This window comes from Babylonia areolata, chromosome 1 (assembly GCF_041734735.1).
Source record: "Babylonia areolata isolate BAREFJ2019XMU chromosome 1, ASM4173473v1, whole genome shotgun sequence".
Classification (NCBI taxonomy): domain Eukaryota; kingdom Metazoa; phylum Mollusca; class Gastropoda; order Neogastropoda; family Buccinidae; genus Babylonia; species Babylonia areolata.
Window position 1 is genome coordinate 70536329 of NC_134876.1, and position 18063 is coordinate 70554391.

General features: G+C 37.7%; 2 protein-coding genes across 3 annotated transcripts in view; one reads left to right on the top strand and one right to left on the bottom strand.

The window, feature by feature from the left end:
• Window positions 1–9065, bottom strand: part of LOC143286736 (WD repeat domain phosphoinositide-interacting protein 2-like) — a 36496-nt gene extending 27431 nt beyond the window's left edge. For both annotated transcript variants that reach the window (XM_076594470.1, XM_076594461.1), the window contains exons 1-5: window positions 8897–9065; window positions 8694–8776; window positions 3949–4115; window positions 3171–3365; window positions 1739–1831 (exon numbers count right to left, since the gene is read on the bottom strand). In XM_076594470.1, coding sequence (XP_076450585.1) covers window positions 1739–1831; window positions 3171–3365; window positions 3949–4115; window positions 8694–8776; window positions 8897–8967 — 609 coding nt within the window. In that variant the 5' untranslated portion in view covers window positions 8968–9065. The remainder of the gene's footprint in view (window positions 1–1738; window positions 1832–3170; window positions 3366–3948; window positions 4116–8693; window positions 8777–8896) is intronic.
• A 360-nt stretch (window positions 9066–9425) lies between these two features.
• The window catches only part of LOC143288036 (uncharacterized), a 41153-nt gene continuing 32515 nt past the window's right edge, over window positions 9426–18063 (top strand). Inside the window, exons 1-7 of the mRNA XM_076596337.1 lie at window positions 9426–9461; window positions 12456–12520; window positions 13901–13995; window positions 14339–14428; window positions 15732–15850; window positions 16546–16656; window positions 17898–17982. Of these exons, the coding sequence (XP_076452452.1) occupies window positions 12465–12520; window positions 13901–13995; window positions 14339–14428; window positions 15732–15850; window positions 16546–16656; window positions 17898–17982 (556 nt within the window). The 5' untranslated portion in view covers window positions 9426–9461; window positions 12456–12464. The remainder of the gene's footprint in view (window positions 9462–12455; window positions 12521–13900; window positions 13996–14338; window positions 14429–15731; window positions 15851–16545; window positions 16657–17897; window positions 17983–18063) is intronic.

Consider the following 18063-nt stretch of genomic DNA (forward strand, 5'->3'; position numbering starts at 1 on the left):
GAGAGAGAGAGGGGGGGAGAGAGAGAGAGAGAGAGAGAGAGAGAACACTGAACACTTTAATGTTAATAAAAATACAGCCCTAATGTGTGCATAGTACAAAAGACAACATGTTACAATACCAATAATACTAATGAAAACAAAATTCAAAACTAACAGAATTGATGAAAACAAAATTTAAAACTAAAAAACTATTAAAAAATCATTTGTAAAAGTAACTGCAATTCAACCAACCATTCAAAGTCATGTGATGTGAAGAAAATACATTGTATTTTTCATGTGAAGTGGTCTGCACATAATTTTCTCTATGAACAACACTGGGAACTATAGTTGTTGTTTTTTTTTTTTGTCAAACCCTTTTCTCTTTGGCAATATATTTTGCAAGTGACTGTACTGATGCTTTCTGGTTTTTGTTAAGTACTCCAAAAATATCTTCATTCTCTGCTAAATCTGTTTTAAAGACGACAATTTCTTTTTTTTTACGAATATCACCATATGCCTTACAACGAAACAAGAAATGTAACTTATCCTCCATTAAATCACCACACAGTGGACAAGGGGAGAGTACTGAGAGTCAGTTTGAAATTACTGTTTATAAGATGTATCATGAGCCACTTATTTGTCACGACTGTAGTGTAATACATTTTTCTGTTTAAAATATACTTTTAAAACCCCTTGACTGCCATAAACGCATTACATACGTGCATAGTGACATCACTGATGACGTCATCAGAAAAAGAGAAATTGCTCTGGAAGGCTGAAAATTCACACAGTTCGTCTAGAGTGGTATATCTCCAGACCATTTTCTCAGTTTTAGACTTATTTTTTTGGATAATGTTTTATGACCTGAAACACCACTTTCTGCTGTTTTCCACCTGGCACTGAAGGGGTTAAAACTATAAAACCATCTATATTTCTTAGTGCTTACCATTTTACAGTGCCAGTTTTGTTGTGAATATGAAAAAAAAAGTCTATCTTTCAATTCTGAAACAAATCCTTCTTCACATCCGCACAATCCCAAAAGGAAATTTTCTATCTAAAATTACGTTTGAGTAACATACTCACTGTGACCCACTAGTGCAGACTCCGGCAGGGGTCTGACATTCCTGTCCTGTGCAAACTACTATCCGCCTATGCAGAGAAAACGAAAGTAGCTACGGCCGATAAACTCCCGGAAGTAGGTAACCTCCCCTGACTAGCGCCCTCTTTTTACGGCAGCCAATGTCTTCTTTACTAGATACACTGTTTTTCTTCCCTGTCTCTTGTTCATTTACTAACATTACATATGCCCATTTACATAATCTCGATGTAGGTAGCCTTATCAATTTCAACCAGTGTTTTATACATTTCACACATGATCTACTATATAATGGGTATCTACAGAACATTTAAGAAATGAGCAACAAAAAGTTTCCAGAACATGTACCAATCTACAGTACCTAATTTACAGAAACATTTAAAAATTTTGATGACCCCCTTGAGACAGACAGACACTTAAGGGAATCAAATGTCAGTCCCTTTGTTGACAACTGAGAAATTTGGACTGACAACGAAAGGCCCAACACAAGAATGAGCCCCAACAAAAAACAACTCATTCTGTACTGGTCAAATGATTTGGGATAAGTTGAAGTGTGTCTGATTAGAATTAACAAAATATCAATACAGGATTCTTCAAAAAAATCTGAACCATTCTCAGGCCCAGTGCATACCAATGTTATACCAAATACCAAAGTAATCATACCTTTTCTGAAGCTGTGGCAATTTTGTCGCCTTTGGGACTGAAGGCCAGAGCAGCCAGACGGTTGTCATGGGCTGGTATCATGATCACTCCTCTCTGAATGCGAGAACATTATGTTAGTTACATCGTAATATGGTGAAATACTCGGAGTTGGGGGAGATGGGGGGTGGGGGGGTGGGGGAGGGAGATAATTACTTAATTGACAGATAATGAGATATGGACAATGAGAAAGTGGATAAAAAAAATGAGGGAGAGAGAGAGAGAGAGTGAGAGTGAAAGAGAGAGAGAGAGGGAGAGAGAGAATGTGAATGTAAAACATTTACTAAGCAGGCATTGGCCCTCATGAAGGGGTAACAGAACAAACACCATTTAAAAACAAAAACAAAAAAAACAAAAAATGAAACAATACTAGAAAGGTGACGGAATGGTTAAAATGCTTATCTGCCAATACAGTGTCAGTGAGGGTCTGGGTTTGAAACCCGCTCTCACCTTTCCCCCCCGGTTTGACTGGAAAATCATACTGAGCATCTTGTCACTCGGATGAGAAGATAAACTTAGAACCTGTGTTCAGCAAACACTTGGCACACTGAAAAAGAACCCATGGACACAAAAGTGTTGTCCTCTAGCAATATTCCATAAAAGAAACCCACTCTGATAGGGTGAATGCATGCACTCGAAGCCTGACAAACGTGTTGGTTTATGTTGCCGTCAGACATCTGTCTTGCAGATGTAGTGCACTGTATATGGATTTGCCTGAACAATGTGGCTCCTTTGCGGAACTGAAACTGGAAATGAGAAGCAATAGTAATTAACATACCATGAGGTTACAATTTCTCTATGTTTGAATGCTTTAAATAAGAAACATTTCTTTGTCTACTACATGACATCAAAAGTTTAAAAACGCATGGATATTGGTAATTCTTGAAAGGAATAAAGTTTAATCTAATTTCACTAGAGAGAGAGAGAGAGAGAGAGAGCTCAGAAAGACATAGATGGACCATCAAATAAAATGAGAAAGAGAAAGCATGACCAGTTGTTTACAAGCTGATAGTTATATACTGGAGGATCCCGATTCTGAGTACAAAAACCAAACCATTCTCTCCACCTTTCCTTGAAAATAAAGAAGAGAAAAAAAAAGAGCCTAACATAACTCCACACAATCCATCAGCACATGAATAAAAAAACAGAAAAGGGGAAAAAAATTTGACAAATCAGGACATTTTGATACGGATTTTAAAGTCTTATAAGGATTAACTTGATAAACTAAAATGTACACTCTTTTTAGCCATCTTCAATTCTAATTTGCTTATAATAGATACCACGCTCAAATAGATAAAGGTAGGCCCAATATGAGGACAAACAAATTTACAAATAAAAACTGTAAAGAAAATTGCCTCTCTCAAGCAAAATGCAACATGCAAGAAGGAAACCTCACCAAGTTAATAGTGTCAAATATTTGCACTTCTCCTGTCTGGTTGCTGTTTGGGAAGGCAAGGAAGGAGTTTTCATCACAAATGGACAAGGCGATGAGACCTGTGGGGTTGATAGGCGTGTCACGGATGTTGTGTAGAACTTTCATGTCACGAATATTGTGAATGTATAGACTCTCCTCCAGGCACACCACCAGACGCTGAACAGAAGAAAAACATAACAATTCCATGTGTCCAAGGTTAACAAAGACAATGAAAAAAGTGCTTCCAGCAAAGTCTACAAAATCATTTTACGAACTTTCATTATTCATCTTTACTTTTCTCAATGCCCTCAAAACCAAGAGATTTAGTTTAACTTCCACGCTTTGAAAAAACAAAACAAATTTAAACTGACAAGATTTCACACACAAATTTATCATCAATATTATCATTTTAATCAATCAAAAAAAACAGCAACAAGAATGCAAACAATGGACAATAACCCAAAGAAAAGAATTACCAAGACTTTGTGGCTCCAGTCAACATAGGACACTGTGACCAGAAGTAAAATATTAACACAGACCTCAAGAAAGGAAATACCATGACAGTGACTCTAGTCAACACGGGACACTGTGACAAAAAGTTAACAAAAAACTTGTTGGCAAATCCACATTTCTCCTCCTCCACTTGTCTGTGTGACTGGTGGAGTGAACGTCCATGCCTTGTGAACGCTACTATTGCCAACATGTTAAGTTACTTTCTCTTTCAGCATAAACAGTTCTCTCCCATCTGAGCATTCATTACCTGTCTGTTGAGTTTGCAACTGAGGATAGACCCTGCATAACTGTAATTGCAGATCTCCGTTCCCTTTTTGAAGTGACAGACTTTCAGCTTCCGGGGATGCTGTTGGCTGACAATGGCCACAAGGCTGCTTGCAAACAACCTCTCCACAATGTATGCATCTTCCGTACCTAAAACAGTGTTATCAAAAACATGTACTGATATCAGAGATATCACCACCCCATCCACCCCAGCATACTATTATTATTACTAAACAAGAGTAATGGATACATTCATTCAGATTCATAGCCCAACCAATGTGGCTTTGCTGACTAAGTTAACAACAGCTGTAGGTCAGTGATTTGATTTTGGACTGATGGCACAGCACCAGCACGCCATCAAAGACCAGTTTACTGTTCACTAACCTCATGATGATGGTCATTAAATGAATGAGTTAACCTTTCATTTGCAAACTCTGCGAATTTACATGACTCTCATTTATAATGATTCTCATTAATGATTATGACTGTAGCTACTTGAGTTTATTTCAGAAAAAAAGTCATACCAAGGGATCCCTTTCAGTGATAAACACGCACATGCACATGCACGTGTGTGTGTGTGCGTGTGTGCGAGTGTCCATAAGTATTATAAGCGTAAAGGATGCATGAACAAAACATACTGTGTTTCCTATGGGACAAAGTGAAATGTTACACAAAACATTGTAAATTGTCATTAGTAAAATAATCTTGGAAACAATTTTGGAATATTTAGACTACCACTTTCATTAATGTCAAACAGATTTACACTACATCAGAAAATAAAAATTTCATTTTCAAATGATCATTTATAATGATCCTCATTATGACTGTAGCTAACTGGAGTTTACTTCAGAAAAAAGTCATACCAAGGGATCCCATGAAGTAATTAACACTAACACACACATATATAGCTTTTTATGTGTGTTAGTGTGTGTGTTAGTGTGTGTGTTTGTGTGTGTGTGTTAGTGTGTGTGTGTGTGTGTGTTAGTGTTAGTGTGTGTGTGTGTGTGTGTGTCACTGTGTGTGTTTAAGTGTCCAAAAAGTATTATAAGACAAAAGGCCTGCCCAAATTACAGCAAACCCTGGGTTACTCCAGAGCTTAAAAAACTCATCAATAGGTGAACACGAGTGTACAAGATGATGAAAAAGAAGGGCACCCAGGAGCTCAAGGATGAATGCCAAAAACTGCGAAGGACCATTCAGCGCAAACTCAGGCAAGAATACTGGACATACATAAATGACTCCACACTGAAACTTCCCCGGGTGAGCCTCCTTCGCTTAAAAGGTTTTGGACCTATATCAAGCATCAGAGGACAGCAAAAGTAGGTGTCTCCCCTCTTAAAGTGAATGGCAGACTGTTATCAGAGCCAAAGGATCAAGCAGAAACTCTAAACAAGCAATTTCAATCTATGTTCACCGAAGGAAAAGCCAACACAAGAAGGAGTTTCAGGAGAAATGCCAGATGAGACATGCAGACTATCCGGAGCTGTCCAGTATCCAGATCTCCAAGGATGGAGTCCTAAAGCTCCTTAAAGGATTAAATCCATACAAAGCTTGTGGACCCTGATGAAATAACGCCCATGGTACTGAAGACTCTTACGCCAGAAATTGCTCCCACACTGACTCGCATTTTCCAATCCTCCATCAACACCAGAGTGGTACCCGAAGACTGGAGATCAGCAAATGTCACCCGAGTTGTCAAAAAAGGAGAGCACTATGATCCTGCAAACTACAGGCCAGTCTCTCTGATAAGTGTTCCCTGCAAGATCATGGAGCACATTATTGTCAGTGCTCTAATAAACCACCTAGAGAGCAACAAGATACTTTCCCCACGTCAACATGGTTTCCGCAGAGGAAGATCTTGCGAGACGCAACTATCAGAGTTGATGGAAGAACTGACAGAGACAATGGAAAAATGTGGCCAGATATTGTCATCGTGGATTTCGCAAAAGCCTTTGATAAGGTAAACCACTTGCTCCTCCTCCAGTTACATCAGTATGGAGTCTGGGGCCATGTCAACAGGTGGATTCCTGCAAGATTGTTGACAGGCAGTTGTGGCTGATGGAACCAGATCAGACTTCAGTGTCAAGTTGGGGGTACCTCAGGGCTCCGTTTTAGGACCGAGTCTTTTCCTGGCCTACATTAACGACTTGCCCGAAAATCTCTCCTCACAGACACGTCTCTTCGCGAATGACACAGCTGTCTACCGGCAAATAACAACAAGCCAAGACCAAGGTGACCTATAGCAGGATCTACAAAAGCTTGGAAAGTGGGAAAAGAGTTGGGGCTTGGCTTTCCATCTGGCAAATGTACCACTCTTCTGGTCATCAGCCCCAAACGAAAGAACAAACTTAGTGTCCCAAGCTACCATCTACACAGTCAAATCTTGGCAAATGTCACTTTGACCAAATACCTGGGGGTTACCATCTCTCAAGATGTAAGCTGGGATCTACACATAAAAATCATCATCAGTAAAGCTAACAAGATCCTAGGTTTCCTGAGGCGCAACCTGAAAATCAGTGCTCGCAATATCAAAGAGACCGCTTACAAAGCACCTGTGCGCCCAGTCCTGGAATATGCGTGCACAGTTTGGGACCCATATACAAAAGACCACATAACCATCATCGAGGCAGTGCAACGAAGAGCAGCCCGTTTTGTTAACAACAAATACCACCGATATAAAGTGTTCAACAAATGATCAGTGAATTAGGATGGACATCACTGCAGAACCAGAGAAAGGTCGCATGGCTTGCCATGCTCTATAAGATCAAACATGACTTAGTACATGTGGAGTTTGGAAAGGCCATGTTTGATGGAAAATCAAAACTCAGAGCTGCAACCTCACGTGACAGAAGACTGCACTCCCACCAGCTAAACCACCTCCACGTACCATCCAGGAGTGGAACAACAACTTGACAGAGGCTGCTGTGACATCAGAGACTCTTGACCTATTCAGGTCATGAGCTAGCAGCCTCCTGCAGTAAAGAAATCTTCGTTTTTTCTTTTATGTCAACCCACAAAAAGTCTCAGAATAATCAACCTGATGATTGTGGACACTCAATGGATGAAGATGAAGAAAGGGTGCATCAAGTTCATTATGTTAACTAAACATATTGTGTTTCCTGTGGGACAAAGTGAAACGCTGCACAAAAAATGGTAAAATGTCATTTGTAAAATTCATATTACCAGTGTTGAAACAGCCCCTCTGACAACATCATCATCAACTTAATACCTGTGTATAAAAGCTGAAAGGCTGCAGTGAATGAACACTAAGAAGCTGCAACAGTGTATGGCTACTAACTGCATAATTCAGCACAAAGTACAGCTGCCTTTGCTGATGAACAAGATGACTGACCATTTCTAGCAGTGGCATGCATGCACTATAGGCAGACACAGCTGAATGCAAGTTCAAAGTTGTCACTACTCCCCAAAATGATGCTCACCCTATCCATTCTCTGTGAACCCTTGTGAGAAAGTCCCACAAACGTGGTCTTAAAAAAGATCCAGTGCTAATGCTATAAGGAGCCCTGAGAATGTCTTTAACAGCAACTGGCTGAAAGGGAAATATACTGATGGACAGATGGTTGAATCAGTTTTGTTGCTTAGAAAAAAAAATTCTATTGCCCATGCAACAGTTCAGAGGGAGGGGGATTATACAAAGTTAACTGCAAATGGACAAAAAGGGGGAGAAAGCATTATTGTAACATTATGAAACGACAACATGGGAAATGGCATTTTCCTAAGATAAGTAAAATCTTATAAAACTAATAGGTTGTGTCGTAGGATAATGACAATCATATAACTCATGACGTATGTCTTTATCACAGCAATCTTTATAACCTCTCCATAACAATACAAACTGACAAACTCACCAAGGTCCACTTGTTCTGGAGAAACCTAAACTTTAATCACCCGTACTAAGCATATAATAATGTACACGTGATGACATTTCCATAAAAAACTTTATGAGACGCTAACTTGTTCTGCTGTTGTTGTTTTGTAAAACCTGTCTGAAGATCTGTCTTAGAATTGTTTTCTTTAGGTTAGAATGGGAAGCAACAGGAAAGAGAATTAATTCCATTGACATTTTCACATGTCCAGCTTTGACAGTCTCACTCAGTACACACAGCTGTCCTTGGGAATGCAACTAACCAGCAAAGCCCTCAATGGGCTTTTTTGACCCAACTTGCAACTTTAAGGGTGGGGAGGGTTCTATCTGTGGTTTGCCCAGCCCTCCATAACTTGCCTGATGAGTCAACAGAGAAAGATCAGGAGAGGAAGGCATTCCAAATATGAATGGCCAAGAGAAAAAAGGTATGCCTGTAGTGTTTCTAGATCAGTAGATGTGGAGAGAACAAGCAGTTTTCCGATTCCGAAATTCCAGGCTGTGCTCTCAATAGTCTGCGGTGAGGTTGTTTGGCATCCTCCTGAGGTCTGAGGTTTTGTTTGAACACACCATTTGAAAATGAAATGAAAATGAATATGTTAGTATATTTCAATACATTTTCCTTCAAACTATTAACTCAGAGTCTTAGTTGGAAACAAAAATACCATGTGATATTTCTGCAATGGCCACACGAACAAAAATTTACGTATATAAGTAAAATAAATGGTTCTTTGTCACTGGTCAAGTCACTTGGCTTGGAAACCAACGTCATCACAAAGAAAGTGGAATCGTGACTTAAAATAGAACAACCTGTGAACCAAAACAGAAATGAAAGCACAACTTACCATTTTCATAAATTGGATCGAGTTTTTCCACGGAGCTTAATGAAAAAAGACGGTAACCTGACTTGCTTCCAGCTGCAAGGGATCTGTTTGGACACACACAAAAATCATACGTGTTGAAGTTTCAAGCCTGCGGATCTTCATAATCTGGACTTGTTTATAAACAATAACTTTGACATGCAGGCTTATTTAATTCCATCACTTACGTGTTGTCCTGATTGAAGTTGGCAAACAATAAGTTTGTCGGTTGTTCACTAGGGTTTGTACCCATACTCATTAGGCCAGCAAAGCCCTGGTAAGCACCACTAACAAACTCCGTTGTCAAAAAGGTTGAATCAGCTTGCAGATCAATGGTACGCCTGTAACTGGCTGAAGTTGCTGTACATCCTCGACAGAGTCAACCTTCTTTGGATTGGTTGATTGCAGCTGAAACATGAAAGATAACTCTGCAGACATAAGCTGTCCCGTTACAGTCAAGTAATTATGTTGTAACATTCAGGATACACAATACACAAAATATCAGTTTCTATAGTTTCCTGAATTATCTCAATTGATCAGAAAATAATAAAATTGTGAAACAGCAAGTTGAGTTTCAATGCAAAGCCTCTCTCTCCAATCAACCAAGGGAGTACACTCTCAATGTTGATATAAATACTGACCAATAAGATCTAGTCTTACAAAGACTGTGTCCAATGAAAAATCGCAATCCTCGCCTGCAGCGGTGTATTCAAATCCGTCCATGAATGTTCGTCGACAACGAAGCTGTAGAGGGTAACAATGTTTATTAATTTAGGACAGTTCTGTGTCATTTATTTCATAGGCCGTATTCGCATAATTACTTGTAGATGTTAAATGAAAAAGTGATGCTTTGGAGCATGATTATATGTGGAACAGTTGTTGGATGATTTGTATTTTCTCAATCAGTTTTAAGACAAATTCAACTTTTGTTTGAAAACCAGGATCACAGGTGAATGAATATCATGAGTTCAAGATATTATATAATCAAATCAGTTCAAGTACTATTGATAGTGATACAATCATTAGGTAATGTCCTAAGATCAAAATGATACAGGAGAATCCAGTATGCATGTGTGTATCACTGTGTGACTGTTACAACTGGATGTACATTGTGTGTGTGTGGTGGGAGGAGGGGGGAGGGGTGGTGAACAAAATTGGTGTACAATATCGAACAGGAGAGAACAAAATCGTTCCAGTAAAAACAATTGAAATTCCGTTTTTCTTCTTTTCTTAATAGTATTAGTCAGATGAATTAAGTTTTTGGAATTGTTTACACAACAAACATACATAACCCATAACTGCAGGTTGTGTGTGCAAGCATGTCAACAGCAGTTATTGCATATTGTTATCATTATCATTATTATGAGCATTTACGCCTAATCCTGAAAATTAGCCCAAGGCATTTACAAAAAGAACACATATGTAAATATTAAAAAGGAAAAATTGAACAGAAGATGCCAAACATCATTAAAAACTATTCATCCACACCCACCCACCCCCCAACCCTCCCACAATACACACAAGCACATGCGCATGCACATGCACACACACAAGTCAGACTGGATTTGAAAGATTGCAGCGAAGATGAGTGATGGAGAGGCTGAGGAAAATGGTTCCAAAGAAAGGGGGCTTGGTATGAAAAACTCCGTTGGCCATATGTTTTGGTTCGAGCAAGGGGGATCCTAAGCATACAGGTATCAGAAGAAGAGTGGAGTTGGCATGAGGGTATGTAAGGATGAATGAGATCAGAAAGATACTGTGGACCAGAAGCCTCAATGGACTTAAAACAAAGAGAAACAAATTTGCAAATAATTCTTTCTTATACTAAATAGAAATGATTTTTTTTTAAGGCTGTTTGACTGTTTCTTTTTCCTTTAGACTTGGGTTCCAGTGTGAAAGTCTCGGGTTTGAATCTTGCTCTTGTGAAGGGTGCAGATTTTCTGATCTTGTTGACAGAGTGATGCGCACATTGATATTCCTTGGAATGAATAAGTACCTTTTGTGTGCACAATACATCAGAACTGTGACAGAAGATAAAAGACACATTGTAGACATCTCATTTAATGCATACATTACAAAATTTTTCAAGTTTGACAGTTTGTGTTAACAAAAATAAAATAATAATATTGTATTTTTATATAGCGCTATAATACAAGCGTAAGCAAGCTCTCAGCACTTTACAATCCGGTACCTAAAGTGAAACAAGAAGGCATATAAAAAATAGTAGAAACATAAAACAGAATCATTAATGTTATAAAAACACAATGCATAAAACTCACAAAGTAACATACTGTCAATACTACAACTGTTACACTACAACACTCACACAAACACACACACACAGACACACACATTATTAAACGGCTGAGATAACAGCAATTTTCATTTAAAATACATATGTGTGAAAAGGAGCATAACTGTAACTTGTATGCCATAGATTTTGTAAAAATTGTAAAATAAAGTTTCGGATAGAAAAGATAAAAGGGGTAAAAATCGGCAGTCATTCTCCCTTTCAATCCACACCACCATCATCCATCTACCCACCCCCATTCTCTCTACTCTCCCATCACACACACATTGCCATGAGCCTGGGACAATAGCACTATTTGAGTTATGACAAGTATTTTGTAAAGAGATAAGTTTTAAGATTTGCTTTAAAGCTAGATTGATGAGTTGTTTGTCTGAGAGCAATGGGCAGAGAATTCCAAGTTGTTGAGCCTCTTTCCACAGGAGTTAAGGAAGTATCGGGGAACAGTTAGCTGGGAGGAATCAAGATATCTCAATGTTCTGTTTGGCAAGTATGGGTTAACAAGTTCAGAAAGATATGAGGGTGTGGTATCACAATTCAGGTACTGAAAGCATAGACAGGCAACAAATCACCACAGATGATACTGACAGTCACCAGCAGACTGATATAGGTCTAAATTTCAGTGTTATTTGCATCTCCTGTGTTGTTTCTGGAACTAGCCCTTATTTAGAACTCTCAGAATTGCCATTCTGTGTACATTACAGTTCATCTCTTCTCCTTTAAAACAAGTTTGAGAACATGTATTTTCAAGTAGTCATTCATCTGATGCACGTCTTCAACACCCCCGACACATGATCATAAATTTGCAGTAGGAGACTCGGCAGCTCAGAATGATTAATCTGAACCTGTGAATTTATCAAGGTAGCATCTCTGGAGTTCTGCTTTACTTATTATTTATATTTTAATGGTTTTGCAAAGGCAAAGATACATGAACATGTACACATTAGATTTTTTGTGATTGTAAAGATTTTGCATGTGGTGCAAGAAACACAGGTACAGTGCCAGACAATGCTGTGCTTTTCAAAGTGAAAAAGTACCATGAAAGGACATTACTTGATCTGGGAGAAATATAAGAGGGACAAAAACAAATCCAAGCCATTTTCTGAAAGAAACCTTTTCATTCTTTGGTTTGAACTGATTGAAAACACTGAGACTATGATTAATCTAAGAGTGATATAAAGTTTACTGGAACATATTCTAGGAATTTGATATTTTTGTAGGAATTTAATATTTTCTCTATCTTTTTACTGCCTTTGCTCCTACAAGCATATATTCAAGATGGACCCATTAAGAGTCTTGGAAATTTTGACATTCAATTCATGAATGTCCAGGAAATGGAGAAAGTAAACTCATACCAGTTATAGGAAAGTACAATGATTGAAAGGTTATCAGTGCAGTTGACTGTTTATGATTATTGAATTGTCAGTACCTTTTCACAGGACGTGAGGATGGCTGATACAGACCAGATAAAAGTGGTTGTCCGTGTTCGACCTTTGATTCAAAGGTAAATATTGTGCTTGTGATATTTTTAGAAACCTTACAGCTAAAACTGAAAAAGTGGTATGTGATATGAATCAGAATGTGCACTAAATACAAACTTGATTCAAATGGTATATGATCATAATTACAGAATAGAATAGAATATGTCTTTATTACCAAGTGTACCAGGGTCACAAGGAATATGGGGGTTGGGGGGATAGTACTTAACAAGATACGAACATAAATCGAAAATCATACACAAACACAGATAGTGAGATACAGTAGAAATTTGGATATATATACAAGTGCATATCAATATAAAAACTTGTGCATACTCACACATGCACGCACTGCACGCACACACGCGCACACACACACATACTCACACACACACACAAACTCTCTCTCTCTCTCTCTCTCTCTCTCTCACACACACACACACACACGTTTGAACAAAAAGCTGCATATTACATGTGGATTGGGCTGATGACTAGATCTTAGGTAGATGGTTGTTGATTGCACAATTCTATCTATCATACTGGATTTGTTTGAGAGACAGGGCATTGACTGCTTTGGGGAAAAATCTATTGGTGAAGCGATTGGTTTTCGTCAACCAGAGGGGAGCATCTCGAAAATCCCAAAAGCTGGATGTGATTCATCCTGGCTGATTGATATTGCTTTTTTGAGTAGCCGCTTATAATATATGTCTTCTAGAGAAGGTAGATCAGCCCCTGTAATTATGGCAGTAGTATGATCTTCTTGTGACAGAAAAGATTGGATTTCATATACTTGAATACTTCAAATATTGTGTTATAGTATTAGTATACATCAGTCTTAATATTCATCATCATCTTCTTCTTCCAAATCATTTCACTGGAATGAAAAAGTTTAAAGGAAATCTATACTTTGGCCTGGTATCATTCCATGACAGTGTTTCCTTTGGATCAATTAATGTTTAAGAAAGTTAAATATGGGTTTTGTTTACTATGTTTAGTCCTATGTGTTCTGTGTAGCAATATATGAACATCATCTTCCAAATCATTTCACTGGAATGAAAAAGTTTAAAGGAAATCTATACTTTGGCCTGGTATCATTCCATGACAGTGTTTCCTTTGGGTCAGTTAATTAATTTAATGTTTAAGAAAGTTAAATATGGGTTTTGTTTACTATTTTTAGTCCTGTGTGTTTTGTGTAGCAATATATGAACATTGTGTAATTTTTCTTGTGTGCTCCCCAAAATGAACTTAGAAAAAAAGCCCATAAAACTAAATAAAATTAAACCTATCCTAAAATCATCTGCGTTATAACTTTGAAACAATGTTGAAAAAACAAACAAAAAACCCTAAAGTGTCAGTGAAAGGTAAGACTTTCAGTAATTATTTCTGTTGCTTTAATTTATGTGCAGAGAACAGCAGGCTGGGCAGGATGCTCGGTGGACAGTAAAAGATGAGAAAGTAATCAGTCAGCGTGATCAGCCCAGCCTTCCAGCTTATACTTTTGGTAAGATAAAAACACTGTGCATCAAATTCAGATTGTCTTTCTGTTGTTAGAGAATTCTTTGTTATTAGGCTTATGGTAAAAAGTGCAGCAGTGGTCATTTTTTGACTGGCATATGTAAATAAAGTGAGTTTGTAACCACCCTCATTTACTGTCTGTATGAGTGTGTGCATGCATGTATGTGTGTGTGACTGTGTGTTAATTGCAAATGTAGCTCCACTGCACACTGGTTGCAGCAATTTACATAGGCAGATTGGTGCATTGTACAGCTGATATAACTGAATATTTTCATGTGTAAATGAATATTATGATTTACTCATACATGCCACATTTGTCTGAATTTCAGATCAAGTGTATGATCGTGACTGCTCAACATGGGAACTTTACAGTGGCGCCATTGCTCCGATTGTGGAAGCTGCAATGAATGGTTACCATGGTAAATACAGATGTTTGTTTTATTCCTGCCAGTAATGTGTAACCATCTGCTGATCTACAAATACAGTTGTTGCTTGGACTTGAAGTCACAGTTGACAGGCGTCTGCTAGGTTTAGAATCAGATGCTGGTTACTTCAGTTTGCAACACAGACTCTGCTTTATGAATTAATTGAAGTGCATCTACTACTGAATCAAGGCTTTAGGAAAAAGCGGTAGTTAAAGTCATCTGTTAAGCTGGGTATAGACTTCAGCTTACTCTATAGTGCTTCAAGATGGCTTGTGAACATAAATATAAGACCTTGATAGTGATGGGATTAGCATATCAAATTTCAAATCACAAGATTCCAGAGTGTGTGGGTTTGATTTCAGATGATTTTGTTTGTTCTTCATGGAGACTGAAAAATTATATGCTAGATTTTGTTTTCTTTCTTCTTCTAAAGTCTTTTTTTTTTCATTCCCTCTTTTTTGTCTGTGTTTTTCCTTGGAAAATGTTAACATTAAAATAAGGTTTTAAGGAGTATTCTGGAAGATCTTTACCCCCACCCCCAACCCCCCTAATTTTGGAATCATGTTTGTGAAGATTCAACAAAGTGAAACTGTGTAATATACCCTGATCAGTGATCTAGATATGGTTTTGTGATTTTGTTTGATTAGCTTTTTTTTGATAACAAGCATTTGTGGAACCTATTTCAGTATTTGAATTTTGGCACAGTGACAGGTGTCTATGAGATTTTTATAAAGAGATTGTTTGTGGGCAAAATCATACTTAAGTGATTATGACATCAAGATATTGATGAGACAGGAATTATTTCCTTGTCAGCTTAGGTATTATATTGTGTAGATATGACTTACATGTTCAGGACTGAATTATGTGCAGACCTTTGCATCTTTCTTACAGATATTTAACAAGAACACATGTGAATGCAACCGATTACATTGTGGGGATTCTTGTTGTGGTCAGCTGTGAATTGGTGACAAACTCCCAAACTGATCCCTGCATGTTAGGGGTGAAACTTTTAACTTGCAGAGGATATGTTACTCACAGCATTTGAATTCTGGTCCTCTATTTATCATTTAAGTGTTTGAAACTTTTATTCTTTCTACAGCGTCTGTCCTTGTGGTTTCCTCACTTAAACTGCTACTGTTGAAGAAGATTCTGTAAAATTAAAACTGTAAGTTTGCTTCATGCCTGTTTTGATGAGTATTCCTTGCTTCAGCCTACTGTTTATATATTATATTTCTTTATTTGCAACTCAGTAACTTCAGGCAAACAATGTGATAGGAAACCTCCATTCTGTTCACAGGCACATTGTTTGCTTATGGCCAGAGTGGATCAGGGAAGACATACACAATGTCTGGGGACAAGATGACTCCTGGAATCATCGCTCAGGCCATGAACGACATCTTTGACTTCATTGAGCAGGTAGCACTATTCTCTTAAATTCAAGACAGTTTGATATTTGTGATGTTAATTTTTTGTTATATCATTTCATTTGTGGATATTATCCTGTTATTAGGCAATGTAGTGTTATTCTGTTCACACTTTGCATGAATTTGATCATCAGGCATATTATTGCATAATCTGTTGAGCGAGTGTTCTCTAAAAAAAAAAAACACAAACAAACAAAAAACACCCAAAAACATAACAAAAAACTTTACTTTACAGGAGGTCCATTATTGACATTGTATTCCAGATAAGCTAGCTTTCCTTAATTGTATGTCTTTCCTTGGATTAGTTTGTTTCTGAGTGGCTTCTGGCATCAGTTTAGCTGCAGTAACTGGCAGAACTTCAGCTCTGTTCATTTTGTGATATTTGGCAATCCACTTTTGCTGTTTTAATTGATTATCAAGGTTTTCAGGTTGCCAAGATGTGTGGGGCAAGAATTTGAGATTTTAGCTTCATAAAATGTCTCAGTGATAAGAAAATATAACAACTAAAAAAAGAGAAATTGCATGTTGTCATAGTAGTTTGGCTTTTATTTTCTGTTTTTGTTTTGATTTTGTAAGCAACAGTTCTGTTTTGGAGTCTTGATAAGTAATTCTAATGCTGAAACAATTTAAGTATTTGTTTCAAGTCATGATGGTAATGATTATTTTTCATTGATTCATTTCTTGCAGAAACCATCTCATGAGTTTCTGATGCGAGCAAGCTACATGGAGATTTACAATGAGAAAATCTACGACTTACTCAGCAAGGAGGAAAGGAATCTGAAAATTATTGAAACCCCAGTAAGTTTGTCAGGACTGTATTGTGATGATTCTACTTATAATCAGTTATCAGCTTTTAAAAGAGAATAGAATCAGTACTGTTAATTACAGTGTGTAAAATAATTAAGATTTAAAGGGGGCGCAAAGTGAAATTGCCTCATGCTCTAAATACCAGGCAAATGGGTAAATAATTACAGAAACATGCATTAAACTGAACATGTCTGTGCATTAAAGCAGTAATATTGAGTAAAACTATCAGCCTTGTGTAACACTAGGCACGGCATTATTGGGCTTGGTTCTCTAGAAAGGAAGCAGAGAGAGGCCAATTTGACAATTGTGACGACTGTGCACAAAGCCAGCTTCCAGGATTGCTTGGTTCAGAACAACTGTGGGAAACAACGGATGTTATTTGATGCAAACTGCAAGCCCATCGCATTCATCATTTTCCAAAATTGTGACAATCAAAACATTGTCTCTGAAACATGTACTTTCTTCAAGTACAATGGAATTGGTGAAACATGCAGTTTCCACACTGGCACTCACAACTTCAAGAGCTTTCATGTTGTTGGCGTTTTATCAGCTTTTTTTTCCTCTGTAAACTTGGGTTAAAAATTATGTGGAACTAAACCAAAATCCATTCCAACACAGACCTTGCACAGCATTTTCCTTTTTCTTTTCTTTTGGAAAGTCTTTGCACAGTTATTATTATTAATTTTTTTTTTAATGAATTTGTTTTAGTCTGCTTTGCAAGTCTGAATTTGTGACAGGACAACCTTATGCAAAATGGCGGTTTCCAGGACCACTCAAAGCATCATATTTAAATTATTTTTTTTCCTAAGATAGTCATAGACCAGTATTTGCTTTAGAAAATATTGGACAAGTCAGAACTGCCAAAGATCTATTTATGTAAGCCATAAAATCAAACCACTTTGTGTCCCAGAAAACAAAGTCATTAGTGAGATGGCAGACTCATCCTGTGACACTGATACAGAGTCAGTCTGGTTTTTTTTTCTCCTTTATTTCTGATGTCATTTCAAAACTTTTTTGTGGGACTTTCATGTTTTTCTTAGCTGAGGCATGATAAAACCTGTGGTCTCAGACAGCACAGGCACTGCTGAAAGGATGTCTTCTCAGTGATTATTGTTGTCAGTAAGGGGTGAAGAAGGTGGTGGTCTGTTACTGTTTCACTTTCAGTTTCTCAAGGAGATATTACTTGATAGTGTGTTGGCTGAGGGGTTGAATGGTATGTTGCTGTGTGTCAGGATCACCAGATCAATGTGGTGGGCCTGGAAGAGGAGTTGGTGCATTCCTGTGAACATGTCCTCTCTGTCATCCAGAAAGGCGAAGGTAAGCCAATAAGATGAAACATGCAACTACAGGACCTATAATAAAGTCTTGAAGGGAGAATGTAGTTAACAACTTATCATT